The sequence below is a fragment of the Cricetulus griseus genome, chromosome 7 (genome assembly GCF_003668045.3).
Source record: "Cricetulus griseus strain 17A/GY chromosome 7, alternate assembly CriGri-PICRH-1.0, whole genome shotgun sequence".
NCBI classification, from domain to species: Eukaryota; Metazoa; Chordata; class Mammalia; order Rodentia; family Cricetidae; genus Cricetulus; species Cricetulus griseus.
In genome coordinates this window covers 83023911-83042637 of record NC_048600.1, presented here as the reverse complement: position 1 = coordinate 83042637, position 18727 = coordinate 83023911, and the positions used below count along the sequence as shown (strand labels likewise).

General features: G+C 50.3%; 1 protein-coding gene across 1 annotated transcript; it reads right to left on the bottom strand.

Moving 5' to 3' along the window:
* Positions 1-384: 384 nt before the first annotated feature.
* On the bottom strand, positions 385-12498 carry Alox12b (arachidonate 12-lipoxygenase, 12R type). Its single transcript, XM_027427046.2, has 15 exons — positions 12352-12498; positions 11221-11425; positions 7591-7672; positions 7399-7491; positions 7170-7292; positions 6606-6709; positions 6143-6315; positions 5419-5562; positions 3930-4133; positions 3614-3700; positions 3168-3337; positions 2647-2768; positions 1214-1314; positions 734-904; positions 385-584 (listed from the first exon to the last, which is right to left on the bottom strand). The coding sequence occupies exons 1-15, from the start codon at positions 12496-12498 to the stop codon at positions 405-407; spliced, it is 2106 nt and encodes a 701-aa protein (XP_027282847.1). The 3' UTR covers positions 385-404.
* Positions 12499-18727: the final 6229 nt, after the last annotated feature.

Sequence of the window (18727 nt, the reverse complement as noted above, 5' to 3'; positions counted from 1 at the left end):
TAGGTTGGGATTGGGTAACTAAGTCTCTGTAGGAGGACGCTTCTGAGGGAACAGCACTGTGAGTTAAAAAGTGGGGTCCAGGTCCCAGCATTTCCCCTCCCCCTGCACCCTAAGCAGTGCCTGGACACCTACCCAGACAAGCATTTCAAAGAGGACACTCCACAGCAGAAGCAGCCTGGCCTGGATCTCTAGGGCTATTTAGGGTTGGAACCTAGAAGTGGAGCCTGGTGCTGCCCAGTGCCCACCTGGATGGCAAAGGACAACATGGCTGTGCCTGTGATCACGCCCAGACCACAGCCCGCTGCCCAGGAAACTACCAGACACTCACACCAGGGCAATGTTTGGAGTGATTTTATTGGAAAACAGGAGGCGGCGTGTGGGAAGGTAGGCAGAAGAAGCATGGACTAGATGGAGATGCTGTTCTCAATCAGCACCGGGTCCAAGTAGTAGTATGGGATGGTGAGGCACTTATTGCGCTGGCGGATGTTGTGAGAGATCTGGGCGAGGTTCTGACGGAAAGCCTCAATACTCCTCCGAGGCGCCTCCTCCACAAAATGGATGTCTGGGAAGTGGCCAAGCGGCCGCTGCGGGACAAAGAACCAGATGCTGGGACAAAGCCAAGCCATCTTACCCAATCCTTTCTGCAGCCTCCTACTTCCTGTCCCCCCGTCCCTGACCCCACCCCCAACCATTCTTGCCAGCCCCTGCTGCCCAAGCTCAAGAGCCCCCGCACCCTGTCGTCAGGCTCCCGGCAGAGAGTCCAGAGCACTAGGAGCACGATGCACGTGGTCTTCACGTCTGGCAAAGTGTCCATGTAGGTCTGCAGAGTAGTCAATCCCTTGGCCTGCATCGGTGGGTTCCGCATGGATGATGGGAAATTGGGCATCCAAGAAGTGAACTCTAGCTGGAGTGGAGTAGAAGAGGTGTTCTGGGTGAGAAAACACCCAGTTCCCCACCAACCAGGCCTGGGCACTCCTGGTTGACTTGGACCCCTGCCCCAGAAGACCCTGGTTTGGATCAGTGGAGCCAGTATCACTAATGGGCCTGCAAGTGGGTGGGGCAGAGAAACTGGGCCAGGCTTACAATTGACACTGAGGTTGAAGAGGGACCAGTTGAGACAAGATGGGGCTGGGCCAGGGATAGACTGAGACTGGCTTGAGGTTGGAACCCACTGTTTAGGAGGACTTGGGCTGAGGCTGGTGAGCACAGGTACCTGGCCTGTGTTGACAGCTGCGTGCCTGGCAGAGCAGGTGTACATGACCATCGTGACATATTCGATCAGCTCAGGTACGGTTCTCAAGCAGGTGGGAAACCCTGCGGGATTGTGAAACAGACCATGCCATGTTAGTCCCGCACTAGGCCTGGCGCCCAGCAGAGGGCGCCTCTACTCCCAGCTCACCCTGTCTTGTCAGTAGTCCAAGTGGCTGCCCAGAGTTCCCTCATTCAACCTGCTCTGCCTCTCCTGTGGCCAAAAACCTTCTTCCCCAATCCAGCCCAGGACTGAGTTGTGCATCACCAGCCCATAGCTAGCCCTGGAATTCTCTGCAACTTCACAGCCCTTATCCTAATTAAGTCCTGTCACCTCCCTCCTGGATACCAAAACATCACCCTAAACTCTCCGGCCCATCTGCATGGGCTGATATTCTAACTCATAAGTCTGATCTTTTTGCAGAACTCTCAGTGACCCCTCTGATACTTGGGATAACTCCAAACTCCTCAACCATGGTATATGGCTTGGTGTCTGCCACCAGGAGTCTGCTGACCTCTACCCTCAGCCCCAGCAGCAGGAGGACACATTTCCTATGCCGCCTCTGGCTTTGGGCTTTTCTACATGCAGCTCACACTCAGCAGCCCAGTCCCCATGTGGCCCTCCGTCAGGAAAGGACACATGGTGATCTCACGCAGAGCTCTTACTAAATGTCACCCAAGACTCTCAGTCTCAGTCAGACCATGACTTGGCAGCTTCTCCCCTCCCACCGTGCACCCGCTACTCCAAGCTGGGTGAACGCCTCCTTGGGCAGCTCCAGATCCTTCATTTCTGCCTCAGGCTCTCCTAAACGTCTCTGGTTCTGCCATAGCAGAATGCCTGTTCACCAGTGTAACCCCTCCAGGCCAGTCCATGAACATCTTGAAGGTGGCGCTGGTACCTATCTTGTTCCCCTTTGCACCCTCAGTAGCCAGTCAGCCGTGCATCACAGCTGGTCGTTGAGTGTGCACCTAAGTGTTAAGACCTCATGATGCTTTCCACCCATCTTCTGGAGCCTGCGCCCCAACACACACCCTTCCCCTCAACTACCACCATACACTGTCCTTTCTCATTGAATGGCACCACCCACTTCCAGGTCCACAAAGGCTTGTTTCTAGGAAGAAGGACAGGGACAAAGTGTAGCCTCTGAGCTCAGACAAGACACCAGTAGTTTGTCCCCACCCCACCCTAGCTGTGTTCCATGGCCCAGGGCAAGGCCCTGTGAAGATCCTAGGAGAGACACTGCTCAGGCCTTCCTCAGCCTACAGGGAGATAGGCGCAAACCAGGAAGGCCCTGAGGGACATGCCTGGAGATGTCCCCTGAGCCCCAGGCCCCTCTGGGGGACATTCTTGGAGATGTCCCCTGAGCCCCAGGTCCCACTGGGCTCCCATGCCCATACCTGAGCTCTCACGCTCCAAGAGGCACTCCTTGAATATTTCCTGCACCCAGCACTGCAATTCGGGGTCACCCTCCACAGCAGCATCATTTGGGTAGTAGTAAGTGATGATTTCTGTCACATACCTGCACAGGAGATGCAGCCTCAGTTTAGAGTCTCTCCCACATCTCCAGGCCACACTGGCTTTGGCTGGCCTCAGAGCCACCCCAGACCTGTGACAGGCAAGGCCTGCTGGGGTTATGGACAAGACCAGAAACTACTTAGACTTTTTGTAACGTGTAGACAGTTAGTCTTTCTTTCCCAGAAAGCCAAGGAGAGCCCATGAGGGGTCTGGTCTGTTCTGTCCCTCAGGGCTAGGCTGGAGGCTGGAAGCTGGAGGCTGGAGGCCGGATGATCCAGTCCATCAGACACAGGCAGCAGATGTATGAACAACCCCAAGACCTGGTCCTTCCAAGTTCCCACGCCCCTCCAACGTCACAGGTGTCTGTCCACCTGAATACCACCTGCTGCTGTCCCCACCTCACCTCTCCATCGCATACCACACCGCCAAGCTGTCATCACGGAAATAATACCCAGGCAGGTCCTGGACCCCACGTTCCACAAAGTCATTGGGGATGCAGAGGCTTTTGTAGGTGAGCTCAGACAGAGCCCTAACCATCACCTGTGCGAAACCCTCTAGGCCTAGGGACATGGCCTTGAGGAGAAAGAATAGCATGAGCATCCCTCTGAGCCTGCTCCGAAATGCTGTATTACTTCAGTCCCTCCAGGACTCACCCTGGGCCTAGCCTGCCCAAGGTCCGGGGACCTTTACATTCCAAGCTCTGTCTCTGTACACCACACAGCATCCTCACAAACACTACCCCTTGCCCCACCCCCCAAATCTTAAACAAGTGGAAGCTCTACTTTAAGACTAACTGCAAAGACCAGAGGAAAACAGGCGTCTGGTTGGAGTCAGGGGCAAGAGTCTTACCCTGGCAGAGAGGCCCCCCTTGTTGAGAAGGAGGGCCCGCCCAATGCTATTGATCTGGACGTTGTATCGGGTGTGAGGAATGAGGAGCTGGGCAGGAAGACAAGGAGGTCAATGAGGAGAGCTAAGGTGGCCCCCAGAGAGCTCAACACCCCTACTCCTGCAACATCAGACCAACCCCACACACACTTTGGGAAATCCCCACTACAGGCCCTCTCTGGGGATCCCCCAGATGCCTCCCAGGGCTCAGTGAACCCCCTCCCTACTCACAAAGCAGACCCAGAAGCTTTCAAAGCCCCCTTTATCCCAAAGCCTGTACCTTGTACAGGGGGTGGCACATGGGCAGGTTCCTCAGCAGAGCCAGGCAGAATGCTTCCCCAATGAGGTGACTCTCCAGCAAGTGTGCAATGGCCTCATGGCTGTAGAACTCAGCATAGCGTACCCATGTCTTAGCCAATAGCCAGTCCCATTCGGAATCATTGGGCAGGAAGATAGGACAGTCAGGCCCAGGGGTCTGGCTGAGCTAGGGTGGAGAAAGAGCAGGGTTAGGGCAGAAACCTTCACTGGAGGAGGCAAAAACAGTTCTGTACTCTGGTCCCTCTGTCTTTTGACCATTCCAGGGTCTTTCTTTTCCCACATTTGCTCTTGCTGTGCCCTGTGCCTGATGCATCTTCCTAGACCTGTCTCTGACCAGCAACTCCCACTTTCTTTAAGAAGGCAGATGGATCTCTGAGTTCAGGCCATTATGGTCTACAGGCAAGTTCCAGGACAGCCTGTCTCAAAAAAAACCAAAAGAAAGAGAAGCAGCAGCAGTAACCCCGGCCATCGAATCCTGATGGAATGCACCCGGAATTCCAGTACTCTGGAGGCGGAGACAGATGGATCTTGGTGAGATCCAAGCCAGCCTAGTCTACACAGTGAGTTCTAGGCCAGCCAGGCAGGACTAGACAATAAGCTCCCGTCTGAAGGAGGAGGGGAGGGAAAGAAGGACTGGTGTAGGGGGAGGAGAAAGAGGAGAAAAGGAGGGGGAGAGAAGGCAGCAGGGGCCTGGCTCAGAAACTCCCTCTTCTGATAATCCTTCTACCACAGCCTTCATAGCCACCATGTCAGGCACTGTCCCAGATCAAGGGTGCCCAGTTCTTGGGCTTGGGAGGGAAGGAGAGCTATCGTTGAAATCTAGCTTACGATGTTCCAATTGAGAGCCAAATCCTCAGGGCTTGGCCGATATCTCCGAGAAGAACCTTTTTCTAATTTATAAATGACCCTTGTGAGGATCCGTGAGGAAGGAACTCCTCAGTTTCTTCTCCTGCAGACCAGAGGACTAGGAAGCTGCTGAGTGCAACTCCCTCAGTATTTCAGCAGAGGATGAGTGAGTGACATCAACAAGACAAGCTCCAACCACCCGGCCCATAGACATCTGTCATCTCTGTCCACATACTCACAGCATGCACGTTTTATACCCAGGGCTTACAAATGAGAGCACCACAGGGCCCCAGATTCGTACATAGGCGCACATATACACGGCAACACCCGTGTGCCCATGTAAGGAGATGGCTTATCCCAGGCTCATCCCAGGCTCCATGTGACTACATGTGGGTCAGGATATGCACGTACATGGGAATACTCTCAGATGCACACACAGGGCTGTACGCAGGACTTTACACATGCATACACACTGATATACTTCCCCACATATGCACTAGTGCACAGGCTTACACAACCGTCAACATACAGAGAGACGTTCACGCACATGCGAGCGGCACTGGCCACACACTCACAGTAGCCCCACCCTCGCCTTCCCTCAGTACCTGGATGGCAATGGGCATCATGTTGCCATCAGGACCAAAGTGAAGCAAACAGATGGGGGCACAGTGGTGCTGCTTATGGCCATTGAGCTCCACAGTCGGGATGCCCTCCAGGATTCGGTAGTCTGCCAGGTAAATGTTCCCTTTCTGGAGAGGAATCACAACGGGCAAGCAGTTAGTTTCTAAGATAGGGTACCTACAACCCAGGCCTTAGGTGCAGAGTGTACTGACCCCAAGGCTCAGTGGTCGGATGGGGATAGGGATGTGGGGGGTGTTAGTATCCAGACATTTGTACTGGCCTGCCTTTGGGGTTCTGACAGGATACGCCCTCAGCTGCAGCCACTAAGAGCACCACCTGTGCACATTCACTACTTTCCCTTTTAAAAAGGCCCTGCCCACCTCCCATCTTTCTTTCTCTCTCTGCTTCTCTGCCTGTCTCTCTGTCTCTCCTCCCCACCTCTCTCTTCTTTTTTACCAGTCCTGTCCCGAGGCCAGTCTCCCCTCTTCCATCCCCCCCTTTTCTCATTCACTTTCCTCCAATTAAAAAAAACAAACCCTCCACCCAAGCTCTATCACATGCATCTTTCTCTCAAATGCCGCTTTTTAAAATTATAATGGGGGGGTGCTGGCATGGGTGAGACTCAAATGGACCTTGTCAATGGAGAGGCATAGAGATGCCACGAAGAAGCCAGGGACAACACCCAGGGTAAACCAGAGAGTGCCTCACCTCTAGCTCTGCTTGTAGGCATGTTCCCTCACCCAGGAATGGGGCCACCATTTCATCTGTCACTGGGAATTTGTCTGGGATCTGTGTACATCTTCTGATCAGGCCTGGGTTGAGGCCGTTGAGGTACTGGTATCCAAAGAAGCTGTCTTCCATCCAGTGCTCGGCCACATACTCTGGGGGATAGCACAGGGATGTCACAGTGAAATCCAGTGTCCTCTCAGGATCAGAGAGACATAAGAAAGAAAATAGTGGACACCAAGATGATCCTGGCTTTGTGCTGAATGACCAGAGGAACACAAGGTGATGACTTTAAAGAAGCCCCCAAGAGGGCATGCCCACCTCATTCTCAAATGACCCTTCGGTTGCTCCCACTGGAACCCACTGACCCCATAACATGAGGCTGCCTCTTGCCCCAGAGACCACCTGGCTGCCTCATGTTCTATCAGGATGCTCCATCCCATACCAGAGACAACAGTCTTGGTGGCTGGAAAGATATTCCTAATGTCCTTTAGTCTCTTCCAGGAACGTTTGCGATCCACCAGGCCTCGCAGTTTGAAGGCCAGTGCCCTGGAGGGTGAAATGCAAAGAGCAGCATGTCAAAGGACTGCTAGGTACACAAGGAAAATGACAGGGCCACCTACTTACTGGAATCCCTGGGTCCCAGAGTCTCTAAAAAAGGCCCCATGTCGAGCCCCTTTTGAGGGCCTTATCCTGCCTGGGGAGTGGAGGGGGGGATGGCTAGGGGCAAGTGGGATATTGGGGGGGAGGGGAGGGAGAGGGAGAAGGGATTGACATGTGAAGCAAGCTTGTTCCTAATTCGAACTAATAAGAGAATTTTAAAAATTAAAAAAAGAAAAAGGCCCCATGTCTTGGAGCCTTTTTTCTCTAGGTCTGAGAGTGTCGAGTGTCAGGTTTCCCACTCTGTCCCCCCCCCCCACTCCCCCAGCCTTTCTGACCTGAGGCCATTGTGAAGGTGGGGAGATGGGGAGGGCGGTCCCTGCAGATGCCCTCACTCCTGCACACTCACATGGGCCCTAGGCGGTAGAAGAAGGAGGCTGTCTTGACAAAGGAGAAACGAAGATTTGAGTTTAAGAACCTGGTGGCCTTAATGTTGATAAGAATTGGGAATCCTGGAATGTAACCATTCCACCTGTGGGAAAAGAGCAGGGCTGGAGCCTGGAACTGGCTGTCCAGGGGAAAGGGAGGGGCAGGAATGGTCTTGTGGAAGGCGGGGTAGGCCAGCTTCTGGTCCTTACTCGGGCCGGTTGGGGTTGCGGCACCGTCGGGCAGGAGGGTGATAACTGGGAATGTCCACGTAGTTGGGAAGGCCAGGAACGAAGACCCTCCAGCTGCAAAGAGAAAGAGAGCTCATGGGCCCTGTCACGCAGGCATTACTCCAGATCCACCCCCTATTCCTGGACCCCCCACGGCACCCCCCCCACACTCACTGGTAGAAGTCCTTCTTGGCTCTGATCTCTTCTTGTCTGTGTTCCAAAAGGATGGGGAGCGTGTCATCTGCTGTTGTCTTTCCTGTAGTGAGACCAGGGAGTAGGCTCAAGGCTGTCCCTCTCCCCTCACCGTCCCTGCTGGCTTCAGAGAGAAGGCATCTCTCCCCAGGTCAGCCCTCAGGAGGGGAGTTAAGGATAGGGAAGGCCCCCTTTCGGAGAGAGGCTCCATCTCCCTGCTAAAGTCTCCCCCAAACTCCTGCTCTACCCTTCAAGTTCTCTATGGAATCCCTCTTCTAGGCCCACAGAAGTCATGGTAACCAATAGTTCTGAAGAGTTCAAGTAGCAAGGCACTTTCTAACACACTGTGTTTATATTAATAATGTAAGATACACAAGAACAACCTAATGAAATAGATGAATAACACCTTTCCACAAATCCAAAATACAAAAGCCTGTGGAAATCCAGTTTGTTTCACAACAAGCTCATTGGTTGAGATCTAAATTTACCTGAAGCTACATATAGGATTTGTTTGTGACAGGATTTCAATATGTATTTTAGGCTGGCCTTGAACTCAAGATCCTCTTGCCTCAGCCTTACAAGTGCTTATGTTGCCAGCATGCACCACTATGCCTGGTTATATATAGTCTTTATTTAACTCACCTGGCATTTAGTTTTGATTAGAAATATTAGTATGTATGATTAGTGATAGACATTTCACATACCATACATATGTGTGTATGTATGTGTGTGTGAGACACATTTCTAGTCTAAAAATCCAAAATGTCTCCAAATCTAAAGCTTCTTGTATGCCAATAGAATGCCACAAGTGTAAAATTCCATACCCTGACCTTATGTCACAATAAAAAATACTGATACACTAAAATGTTGTATAAATACCTTCAGCCTAACTGTAAAAGGTATAAGTAAAACACAAAGAAATTTGATGTTTAAACTTGAGTCTCATCCCTGAGATAGCTCATGTATATGCAAATATTTATAAAAAAATCCAAAACACTTTTGATCCAACCATTTCTGATTAGAAGCATCTATGAATGAAGAGAAGAGATGACTCAGGAGTTAAGAATACTTGCTATTCCTGTAGAAGACCCAGGTTTGGTTTCCAGTACCCATAGGATACTGGCCCTCTTCTGGTCCTCTTGGACACCAGGTTTGCATGTAGTGTGCATACGTTACATGCAAGGAAAGCATTCATACACATAAAACAAAAATAAATAAATATTTTAAAAGAAAAATGTGTATCTGCATACTGTATATACGCTATATACACGTATACACACATATAAACACGTACATGTATATAACTTCTAAAGAAAATCTAAATTTCAAAATACTTCTGGCCCTAACAATTTCAACTAGAAACTGTCTTGTCGTGCCCATTTTACAGGGGGAAAACAGTATTACTGGGGAAAAGCAGCTAGCTGTGATTTGGTCCAAGGTAGGCTGCTTCTGGCCTGCATCCCCCCCTAGTAACAACCTTGCAGGTTAAGCCTTTTTGTCGTTCCTTTTGGGTGTTATGTCACTGGATCCTCACATCACTGTTATGAATTAGGTTCTGTTGTTCACTCATTTTACAGATGAAGGCACCAAAATTTACAAGACTATAGAAATATACCTAGTTGTACAGAAAATACATGACTGGGATGAGGATGAAAATCCAGATGCAACTCTCTAGCCTCCTGACTGACTGCCCCAGGCTGGCATGTGCCCGTCAGTACAGCCCCATCGTTTCTCTCAGGGCCCTCACCTTCCCATCCTCCTCTTATTTCCATATGCCTCAGCTCCTCCTGTTGCACTCTGGGAATGGTGTCCCCTGAAGTTATGCAACCCAGATCCCCAACTTGGCTCCATCCCCAGGGCGGAAGCCTAACTCCTTCGAGGGCCCAGCAGATGACTCAAGTCTCCCTGCCCTGGTGTTGCGTGGCAGCCACCCCACCCAACCCCATTCTTGCCCAGCCAGCTCGTGTCACCTGCCTGTCCCCTGCCCATCCCCTTCCATGCCACACAGACCTATCACCATGGGAAGGTACTCTGCGTCCCCAGTGACTCTCATGATGACATCCTCACCACCCCCTAGAACTACCTCCCCAGCCTCAGCCTCTCCTTTCCCCTTGGCTTAGGTCCCATTCCCTCCTCCAATGAGAATATTCTAGCACAGGAAAATGAATGGGTTAGTCTTCTGCAGAAAGGATGAGGCTCTACACACCACCATTCTCGGTTATGCCCCTTCCCACTTTGAGAGAAGCCTGCAGAAACTCAAGGGGTAGAGCCACAGGTATAAGAGAAGATATATATCTTGCCATGCTACAGCCACACTTAGGAAGCTCACTCAAGTAAGTAGATGAAGGCTTAAGGCAGAAGTAGACGTGTGCAGCTCAGGCACCGGGGTCTACCCTTTCTCCCTTAGGAGCAACCATACATCCCAGAAAAAAAAAAAAAAAAGCAAAGCAGCTTTGCTCTGATACCAGGTCTGTCATTCCCTCCATCAGAATCAGACAGGAAGCCTGAATGAATAACAAGGTCTCCTGTGAGAGCAGGGAGGACCCTTGATGAGCAAAGGAGGGCTTTGGGGATAGCAACAAGTCCTGTTAAGAAACTAAGGTGTCCCACTGGGGTAGGGCCCCTAGTGTGTGTGTGGGGGGGAACAACATGTATTAATGTATACAATGATATAATATAGGCAAGAAACTAATAGGACTTTTAAGTGGAGCATAAATCCGGCTGAAGCAATGGAGCATCATATATATGTTAGGAAACCACTAAGAATGTAGTATACCAGGGCCTGAATTCAATGCATAAGACCCTGAATTCAAATCCCTAGTACCACAAAAGGAAAGTAAATCAGGTCATTGAGATTGGTTGCATGGTTATGGACCCTTTCTGCCAAGTCAGATAACTGAGTTTGATCATCAGGATTCACATGGTAGAGAAAGACAACCAGCTCACACAAATTGTGCTTTGACCTCCACTGTCACACACAAAATAAACAAAAAGGAAAAAAAAGCATCAAGGTCATACACAAGGCTTAGCATGGCAGCTCAAGCCTTTAATCCCAGCACTCAGGAGGCAGAGGTAGGAGGATCTCTGTGAGATCATTGGTCTACATAGTGAACTCCAGGGCAGCCAGGATTACAGAGAGAGAGACCCTTTCTCAAATAAACAAACAACTAAACAATCAGACCATATACAACACCTTGGTGACCTGTAGAGCTAAGAAACCAGTAAGACTTTTAAGTAGAGCAGAGATCTGGCTGCAACAATGGAGCATCCTACTGTAGAAGCAGAGCCCTTCTACAGAGGTCTTTGTAGCATACTAGAGATCCACTGGGAGTCCAGAGAGAGTGGAGCATGAAGGGGAAGAGTGATCTGGAAGTGCTTTCTGCTGCATGATGCTGAGAGTGGTCCCTGGGCCCCACGCACTTGGGTTCCTCCAGGGTGCAGCCCCATGCTGGGCAAGGAGCAGCAACAGTGACTGCGGATGACTATGGCAGAGATCCCTGGAGTTCCTAGTGCCTGATTGGCTTGATAGGAACCTGGAGTGGCCAATCGAGCATAGCCGGGCTAGAGTGAGGAAATGCACTGCATAGGATACCAGGGTTGGTGCTGGCTCACCTGTGGCCTCCCGGAGTGCCAGGGTCTCATAGCCATCCATCCACTGGTAAGCTGGGAAGTGGTAGACACGGCAGTTGGGGGCACAGATCTGCACATAGTTGCAGTACCAGGGGTCCTTGGGTAAGAAAGAATGGGGCTCCTTGTGCAGCCGGATGATGATAAGCTCCCCCAGGTCCTGCTGGCACTGCACCGTGTACTCATCCACCTGCACAAAACATGGGGCCTGAGTGACAGGACCAGCTCCTCAGACCTCCCATGAGGCTTACCCTTTACCCAGGCCCTGCTCATGTTAGTGACACTCATGGACTGAAAAGTGCACAGAACAAAGATGGAGAGGGCACAGCTGTGAACTCTCCAACTTGACTGCCCTCTGCTGGGCCCATCTACCCGAGGCAAGAAAAGAGCCCAGCCTTATCCCTCCTTCCTAGTTCCTAAGGTCCTGCCTTCTACCCCCTTCCCCCAGGCACTTGAGGCTGCAGGAGCCATTTAGGGTCTTGGGAGATGATATACAAAGGAGTCAAAGGCCAGGCCTTCCTAGCACCCTTCAGTCCTGGAGTAGAAAAGGGGGTCCCCCCAGGCCCTTCTCCCACTCCTCAAGGAAGATGTAGGAATTCAGAAGTGGCCACACAGATGGAGAAGCCTTTTCAGGTCACATAGGAGCAGGTGGCTATCAAAATCAAAAAGAGTGACTTCCATCAGGGCAAAGCAGGTCCCCACTGGCCAGGCTGGTTGGATGCCAGTTGAAGTCACAGAGAATCCAATGCAAATGGAAGCCAGTTGTGATGCAACTTAGCTGAGAAAGAGTAAGAATGAGAGACGTGATTGAAAGGGGTGAGAATGAAAGGGACCTTAAGGAGTGGAAGAAAGCTGAGATGGCTGGGCTCAGAAGAGAGGGGGAGCGAGAGCAAGAGGCAGAGAGACAGAGACACAGGGAGACAGAAGACAAGGAAACAGAAGGGAGAAGGATGGGTTGTTTGGAAGGGATAAGAGAAGAGGGAGCAAAGGAGAACATGGATGTGTAGGGAACTGGCAGGGAGCCACTTGGGAGTCCACAGCGACTCTCCACTCCCCTGGCTCTCCTTCCATCCATCCATCCTGAGCTTCCATCCATCCCGGGTGACACACACTTACCGCCCCAGTGGCAAAGTCTCTCCCAAAGTGGTTCAACAGCTGCTTATGGCTCTCTCCTTGGGTCCCCACGATGGTCAGTGAAATGGAATCCAGCGTCCCCGAAAAGAAGTCAGTGCCCGTGGCCACCTTGACTTTGTAGGTGGCCATGGCCGCTCTTCAGGAGGCAAGAGAGGGCTCAATCCAGGACAGTATGGCTAGGGACACACAGCTGGAAACAACGTAGGCAAGGGAAGCCAGGCAGAGAAGAGTTGGCTGGGTCAAACTCCGCGGTGGAACAGGCAGCGGGAACCACTGCCCCGAGGATGCCTCTGGAGCCGGGAGCAGCTGCTGCCCTTGGCGGGCGGGATGTGAGCCGAGCAGGTGGGGCGGGGCCGGCCCAGTGGCTGGTGAGCAGGCGTCTGCGCTTGAGCCCTATAGGAGATGATGGGGAGGAACCGTAGGCAGGGCACAGGGTCTGCCTCTGAGAGGGCGGATGGAAGATGCTGCGGCAGAAGCAGCCTTCAGGGTGTGGGAGCTGTCCAGGTTGAGCCAGGGCCCCAGGGAAGTTGGGGGAGGGGGAGGGGCAGGGACTTCAGATCTTTATCAAACTAATAAGCTCCTTTGTCCTGTTCGCCCCCATGGGCTGCAGCGCCAGGCACCCCTGCCGAGCCTGGCCAAAGTCAGAAGTGACCTGCTTTGGAAGGCTTGGGGAGTGATGCAGTTGTGCTGTCCAGTGTCCTCCCCGAGATGGGCTCGGGCTTGCTTTAGAACCCAGGACATGTCTGGAAGACTGTTGAAGCCAGGGACTAAAGACCACAAGGGATTAGAGAGGCCCTGAAAGGAAGGCTACAGGGTGAAAAAAAAAAACTGCAGCTGCAAGTGGGGTGTTTTTCTTCTTTCTCAGCCAGTGTTTACTTACAAGAAAGTGATACTGAATGCACAATTAGAAGATGGAGTGAAAAGTTGAAGCAGGAGAATTAAACTAAAGCTCTGGGGATGCAATTCAGTGGTAGAGAACTTGAAGAGAATGTGGGAGGCCCTGAGTTCAAGCCCCAAACCCCAAAAGGAAACTTAGGCTAGAATCATGAATGGTAGTGCACACCTGAGCTACACAGGGAGACCATCTCATCAGAAAGGAAGGAAGGAAGAAAGGGAGGGAGGGAGGGAGAGAAAGGAAGGTGAGAGGAAGGGAGGGAGAAAGGAGGAAAAGAAAAAATAGAATTATGATTTAAAAAAAATGTTTTTGTTTTAGATGTAAGGGTGTCTGTGCACGACTTGGGTGCCTGGTGCCTGCAGAGGCCAAAAGATGGCATTGGATGCCCTGGAACTTAAGTTCTAGAAGGGTGAAAGCAACCATGGGGTGCTTGGAATTAAACTCCAGTCCTCTGGAAGAACAGCAGTGCTCTTAACTGCTGAGCAATGCCAGCCTCCAAATTAATATATTTTGTAGGTGAATGCCCTGGAGATTATATGGAGTAAAAGAGGCTATACATTTAGACGTGGAATGCTTTCTTACTCCATTGATCCAAAGTTCCAGAACAGACAAAACTCAGTGCTTCTTACACAATCCAGACCAGTGAGTGCTTCTGGAATGGGGAAGGCATGTAGGCAGGCAGAATGTTCTCTCTGCTGATCTGGGCTGATATTCAGGGCACTTGACATATTTTGCTATATCTATGATGTTCTTCAATTTTGTAAAGAGTATAACCTATAGGAAATCTAAAAAACAAAAACCAGAAAGAATATGCTGGTCATAATGGCTCATGACTTTAAGTTCAATATTCTGGAGGCACAGGCAAGTGAATCTCTGTGAGTTCAAAGCCAGCCTGGTCTACATAACAAATTCCAGGCTAATCAGCACTAGTTAGTGAGATGCTATCTAAAAACAAGCAAACAAACAAATCCAGAAACAAAACAAAAACCCAAACACCAGAATGGAAGGAAGGAGAAGGGACCCAGCTCCATGGGTTATGCTAACCTGCATGTTTAATGACCTGATGTGAGTTTGAGTCCCTGGACCCACATGGTCAAAGGAAAACACTGACTTATAAAAGTTGTCCTCAGACCCCAGACATGTACTGTGGCACACACTCTCACATATATACATACATACACACCAAATAAGTATCTTAAAGAAAAAGGATGGTGCTAGAAAGAGCTGGAATGAGGATTAGGATCCTGCAGGATCCAGTTAGTCAGGAACCTAGCCATTTCTGACCTTCTTTTTCTTACTTCCGTCCCTCTACAGAGTAGGGCACACTCCTCCGAGCACCACAGGCACAAGGGGGGAAATGTATCTGGAACTTACTGAATAATGAGAAGAGTACAAGAACCTGCAAGCTTATTTATTCCCTGTAATTTTGGATATTAAATGATCTGAAGATAATAAATCTGAGGTAGAAGGATACTGGGACCATGGGACTAAGGCTAATTTCTGATAGAATCATAGCAGCTAGAGTGGGGAAAGAGCTGGGGCGGGCAGCGCCTTGAGATAAAGAACCGAAGTCTGAGCTGAGAGGAGCAGTGATGGGAAGAGATCCATCGGCTTCTGCTCCCACCAGATAGTGTTTGGGGCCCAGAGAGAGTGAGGAGAGAGTCATATCCCCATCTTCTGAGACTGCCCTCTTCCTTCCACCTCCCAGGCACCGCAGTGCCTGCCAACCAGGAAGCACCAGCTCTGGTTTCCTCCCCGGTATCACCCTCCTGTCACCATCAAGGGAAGGTTACACAGCGACCATGCCAAGTAGGGAACTCAGACTCTGAGACATAGAGAAGGGTACCAGTAGTTCCGGGTTAGAAGCGACTGCAATTCAGGTTTAGTTTAGAAATAGGAATGTGGTTGGGGCTAGGAACTGAAATGACTTTTTCATGACTCAAATCTGCTTATGTCACCCGGTGCTCCCCACCATGCCTCATCGAGCCTGGCAGCATCTCTTGCTTGCCTTTGGGATGATACCATGTGCATTTTCTTCATTCATCAGCCCCTGCTGCATGCCCAGCTCTGTATCCAGCTTGGAGAACATGGTGTAACCAAAACAAACTGTGCACTCATGGAACTAACATTCTAATGAGGGAAGTAGATAGCATTACATAACAGCCAAAGAAATTAAATAACATTAAGTGGTGATAAGTGTTGAAGGAGGGGGGGAGAATAAGCCAGGGGAGAAGACATGAAGAAGTACAGGGGTCTGAGGCTGGAGTGGTACAGTCTTGCCTACTAGAGTTTAAGCCCTGGATTTGATTCCCAGGAAAAACAAAAACAAAAACAAAAACAGGCTTTTTTCAAGAAGGCTGAATTTAACTATAAATGGTTCTCAGCACTAGAGTCAACATCATTGCTTTGTGTCCATTTACCCTACTTGATATGTAGTCTGTAATTTATTTGGTTTGGGCTTCTCCCCATTTCCTGCCATGGTACCTGAAATCAAGGAAACACTTGAAACATGAGTCTTTGCATTTGTTTGTTCGAGACAGGGTTTCTCTGTGTAGTCCTGGCTATCCTGGCACTCACTCTGCAGACCATGCTGGTCTCCAACTCATAGATAACGCCTGCCTCTGCCTCCTAAGTACTGGGACTGAAGGTGTGTGCCAACTCACACACCTGGCTAACTCTTTGGTTTGGGGTTTTTTTTAAAGATTTATTTCATTTTTAGCTGGATGTGGTGGTCTACAACTTTAATGCCAGCACTTGGGAGGTAGAAGCAAGCAGATTTCTGAGAGTTTGAGGCCAGCCTGGTCTACAAAGCAAGTTTCAGGGCAGCCAAGGCTGTTACACAGAGAAACCCTGTCTCAAAAAACCAAAACAAAATAAAAAAAATATTTTATTTTTAATCATGAGGGGGTGCCTGTGTAGCCTAGAAGTGTTGGATGCACCAGGAACAAGTGGGAATGCACCATCTGACATGGGTGCTGGCCCTCAAACTCAGGATGTCTGGGAAAACAGCCCATGCACTTAACCACTGAGCTATCTTTGCAACCCTGAGACATACTGACTGGGTGAATTAGAAGAAAATGGTCAGGTAGGTGAAGATTCAGAGAGGAAACCTAGGTTAAACTAAATTCAGGAAGAGTGATGGAGGCAGGGAAATGGGTTAAGAGAAGGATGAAGGCCAATCTCTGGGTGACTGGCAGGCTGTCTTGTCCCCCTAGGCACAATGCCATGCTAGGCTGAGGACAAGAGCTGTCAGGCCGGTCAGGCCCGCCCTCCTGGGCCCTGCTCTGCCACCCTCATGACTCTGCAGATGCTGAGAACCTGAATATGCAAATTTGCATCTCAAGAGCAATCCTTGCAAACTTTCCTAGCCTACTGCTTTCTAGCCACTCCCCTACCCTGGAGACTATGCCTCCAGGGGGCTGCTAATGAAGGTGCTGGAAGGGATAAATTGAGACGAGACGTGGAAGACACCATCGAAGGCCCCTTGAGGATGCCAGATCCTAGATCATTGAGGGTAAGAGGCCCAACTGTAACCGTCTAACCCAGTAATAAGTAAGATGGATGTGTGGGAATGAGGAGGTAGGGGTTCGTAGGCATCTTAAAGGACTAGACAGGAGAGGCCTTGGGCGACAGACAGAATATAACTGAGATATGGAAGAGGATGGGGTGACCATGCACAGAGAGAACTAGTCCCTTCAAAAGCTGTCTCCCCAATAATGACTCAGTAGCAATAAGTCTCCTCAATATATATATATATATATATATATATATATATATATATATATCCTCTAATCCACAATCCATTTCCCCCAAAAGCTGGAGTGAACACTCTGGGTTTAATCCAGCTTCAAGCCTCAGGTGGGATTTATGTTCCTAGAGGGAACAAGACAGAGACAGGTACAAGAAGGACGTGAGCGGGGCCAGGGCTGGAACAGGGTACTTGGATGGGATTAGGCATACGGATATGGATGGACACTCCCCAGTTGTGACCCAAACTTGGATACATAACTCTGGGTAGGAGCTCACTGAAGAACTGGTTCTCCTAGACCAGGGGTGGGACCAGCAAACATGAGAGGCCCTGGAATAGATGCACATTTTCAGGGGAGGCTCCTGACACCCACCTACACTAGGAGCTAGGTCCTCACTGTTGGGGCACCCCTGACCTTGCCCCACCCCCAGCCTGAAAGGCTGGTTAACAACCCCTAGAGCCCCACTTCTCTGGGACACCGAGAACAAAATCAAATCACTCTCATCTCTTTCATAGCACAGCATCATTCTTCTAATCAAACCCAAAGACTAAGCATGGATGGGGGATATGTATGACACAACATCTTGTTCTAACCACCTTGGCTTCCTTCCTGTCCCTAGAAGTTGTGCCATTGATTTGTAACACCTTGTTTGGAGAGTTTTTTCTGTTTTGTTTTTATTTTTTGCCATCTGGGTCTTATCTCCAGGGTCACCTCCTTGGGAGGCCACGTTGCTGACCACCACACCTAGTGCCTCGGGTCTAGTCACACCAGTGTATGCCATCTGATTGTGTCTCTGACTGCATTTGCCACCATCTGAGAGAACTCCGATGTTCATGTGCTTTTTTGCCTGTCTCTCCATCACCTGAAAGCAGGAGTCAGCCTGGGGAATTCACAGCTGCTTCCCCAAAGCTGGGAGAGCATAGGAGGGAGACAGAGTCATGAGTCAAGCAGATCTTAAAAAGGCAATTCAGGAAGGGACTTTCCAGGGCTTCTTCCAACACCCATTTCTCTGTCAGAGTTGGACCTCTGGGGTGGGAAAACTTGTTCAAGGCTGGCAGGGAAGAGACTGGCATGTGTCTTACTGTGACAATTAGCCTTCTGGACTGACGGGAAAGCATGGAGGAGTCCAACCTGCATGCTGTAAGAGCCCCATTAGATAGAGCTGCAAAACAAGGCTAAGCCTCTTCCCAGCTTCTCGAATTCAGACATGTTCAGAGTCAGGGCCCAAGTCGTCTGTACCGTCAGGTGTGTCTTCCCAATAAATCTCCTCCAAAGCTGACCTTCTGAGAAACCAGATTCCAGCTGATCCAGCCTAGGCCTCCCTCTCCTGCTCGGGAGCATTTTTCAGGGTGGGTATGCCTCCTAATAGAGACTTCACACTGCACAAGGAGTGTTCTTTGGGAAGATAGCTACTTGTGCAGTGGCCTGATCAACGTCACAGTTAAAGCAGTCTCCACTGTCCTCTCATCATAACCCAACTGGCCACAGGCGAGCACCTCCAGAATTTTTTGGTTTTTGTTTTTTGAGATAGGGTTTCTCTGTGTAGCTTTGGAGGCTGTCCTGGCACTCGCTCTGCAGACCAGGCTGGCCTTGAACTCACAGAGATCCGCCTGCCTCTGCCTCCCAAATGCTGGGATTAAAGGCATGCGCCATCAACACCCAGCCAGAATTTCTTAGTGACAAAGCAAACCAAAACCTGGTGATTTTAGCTAAA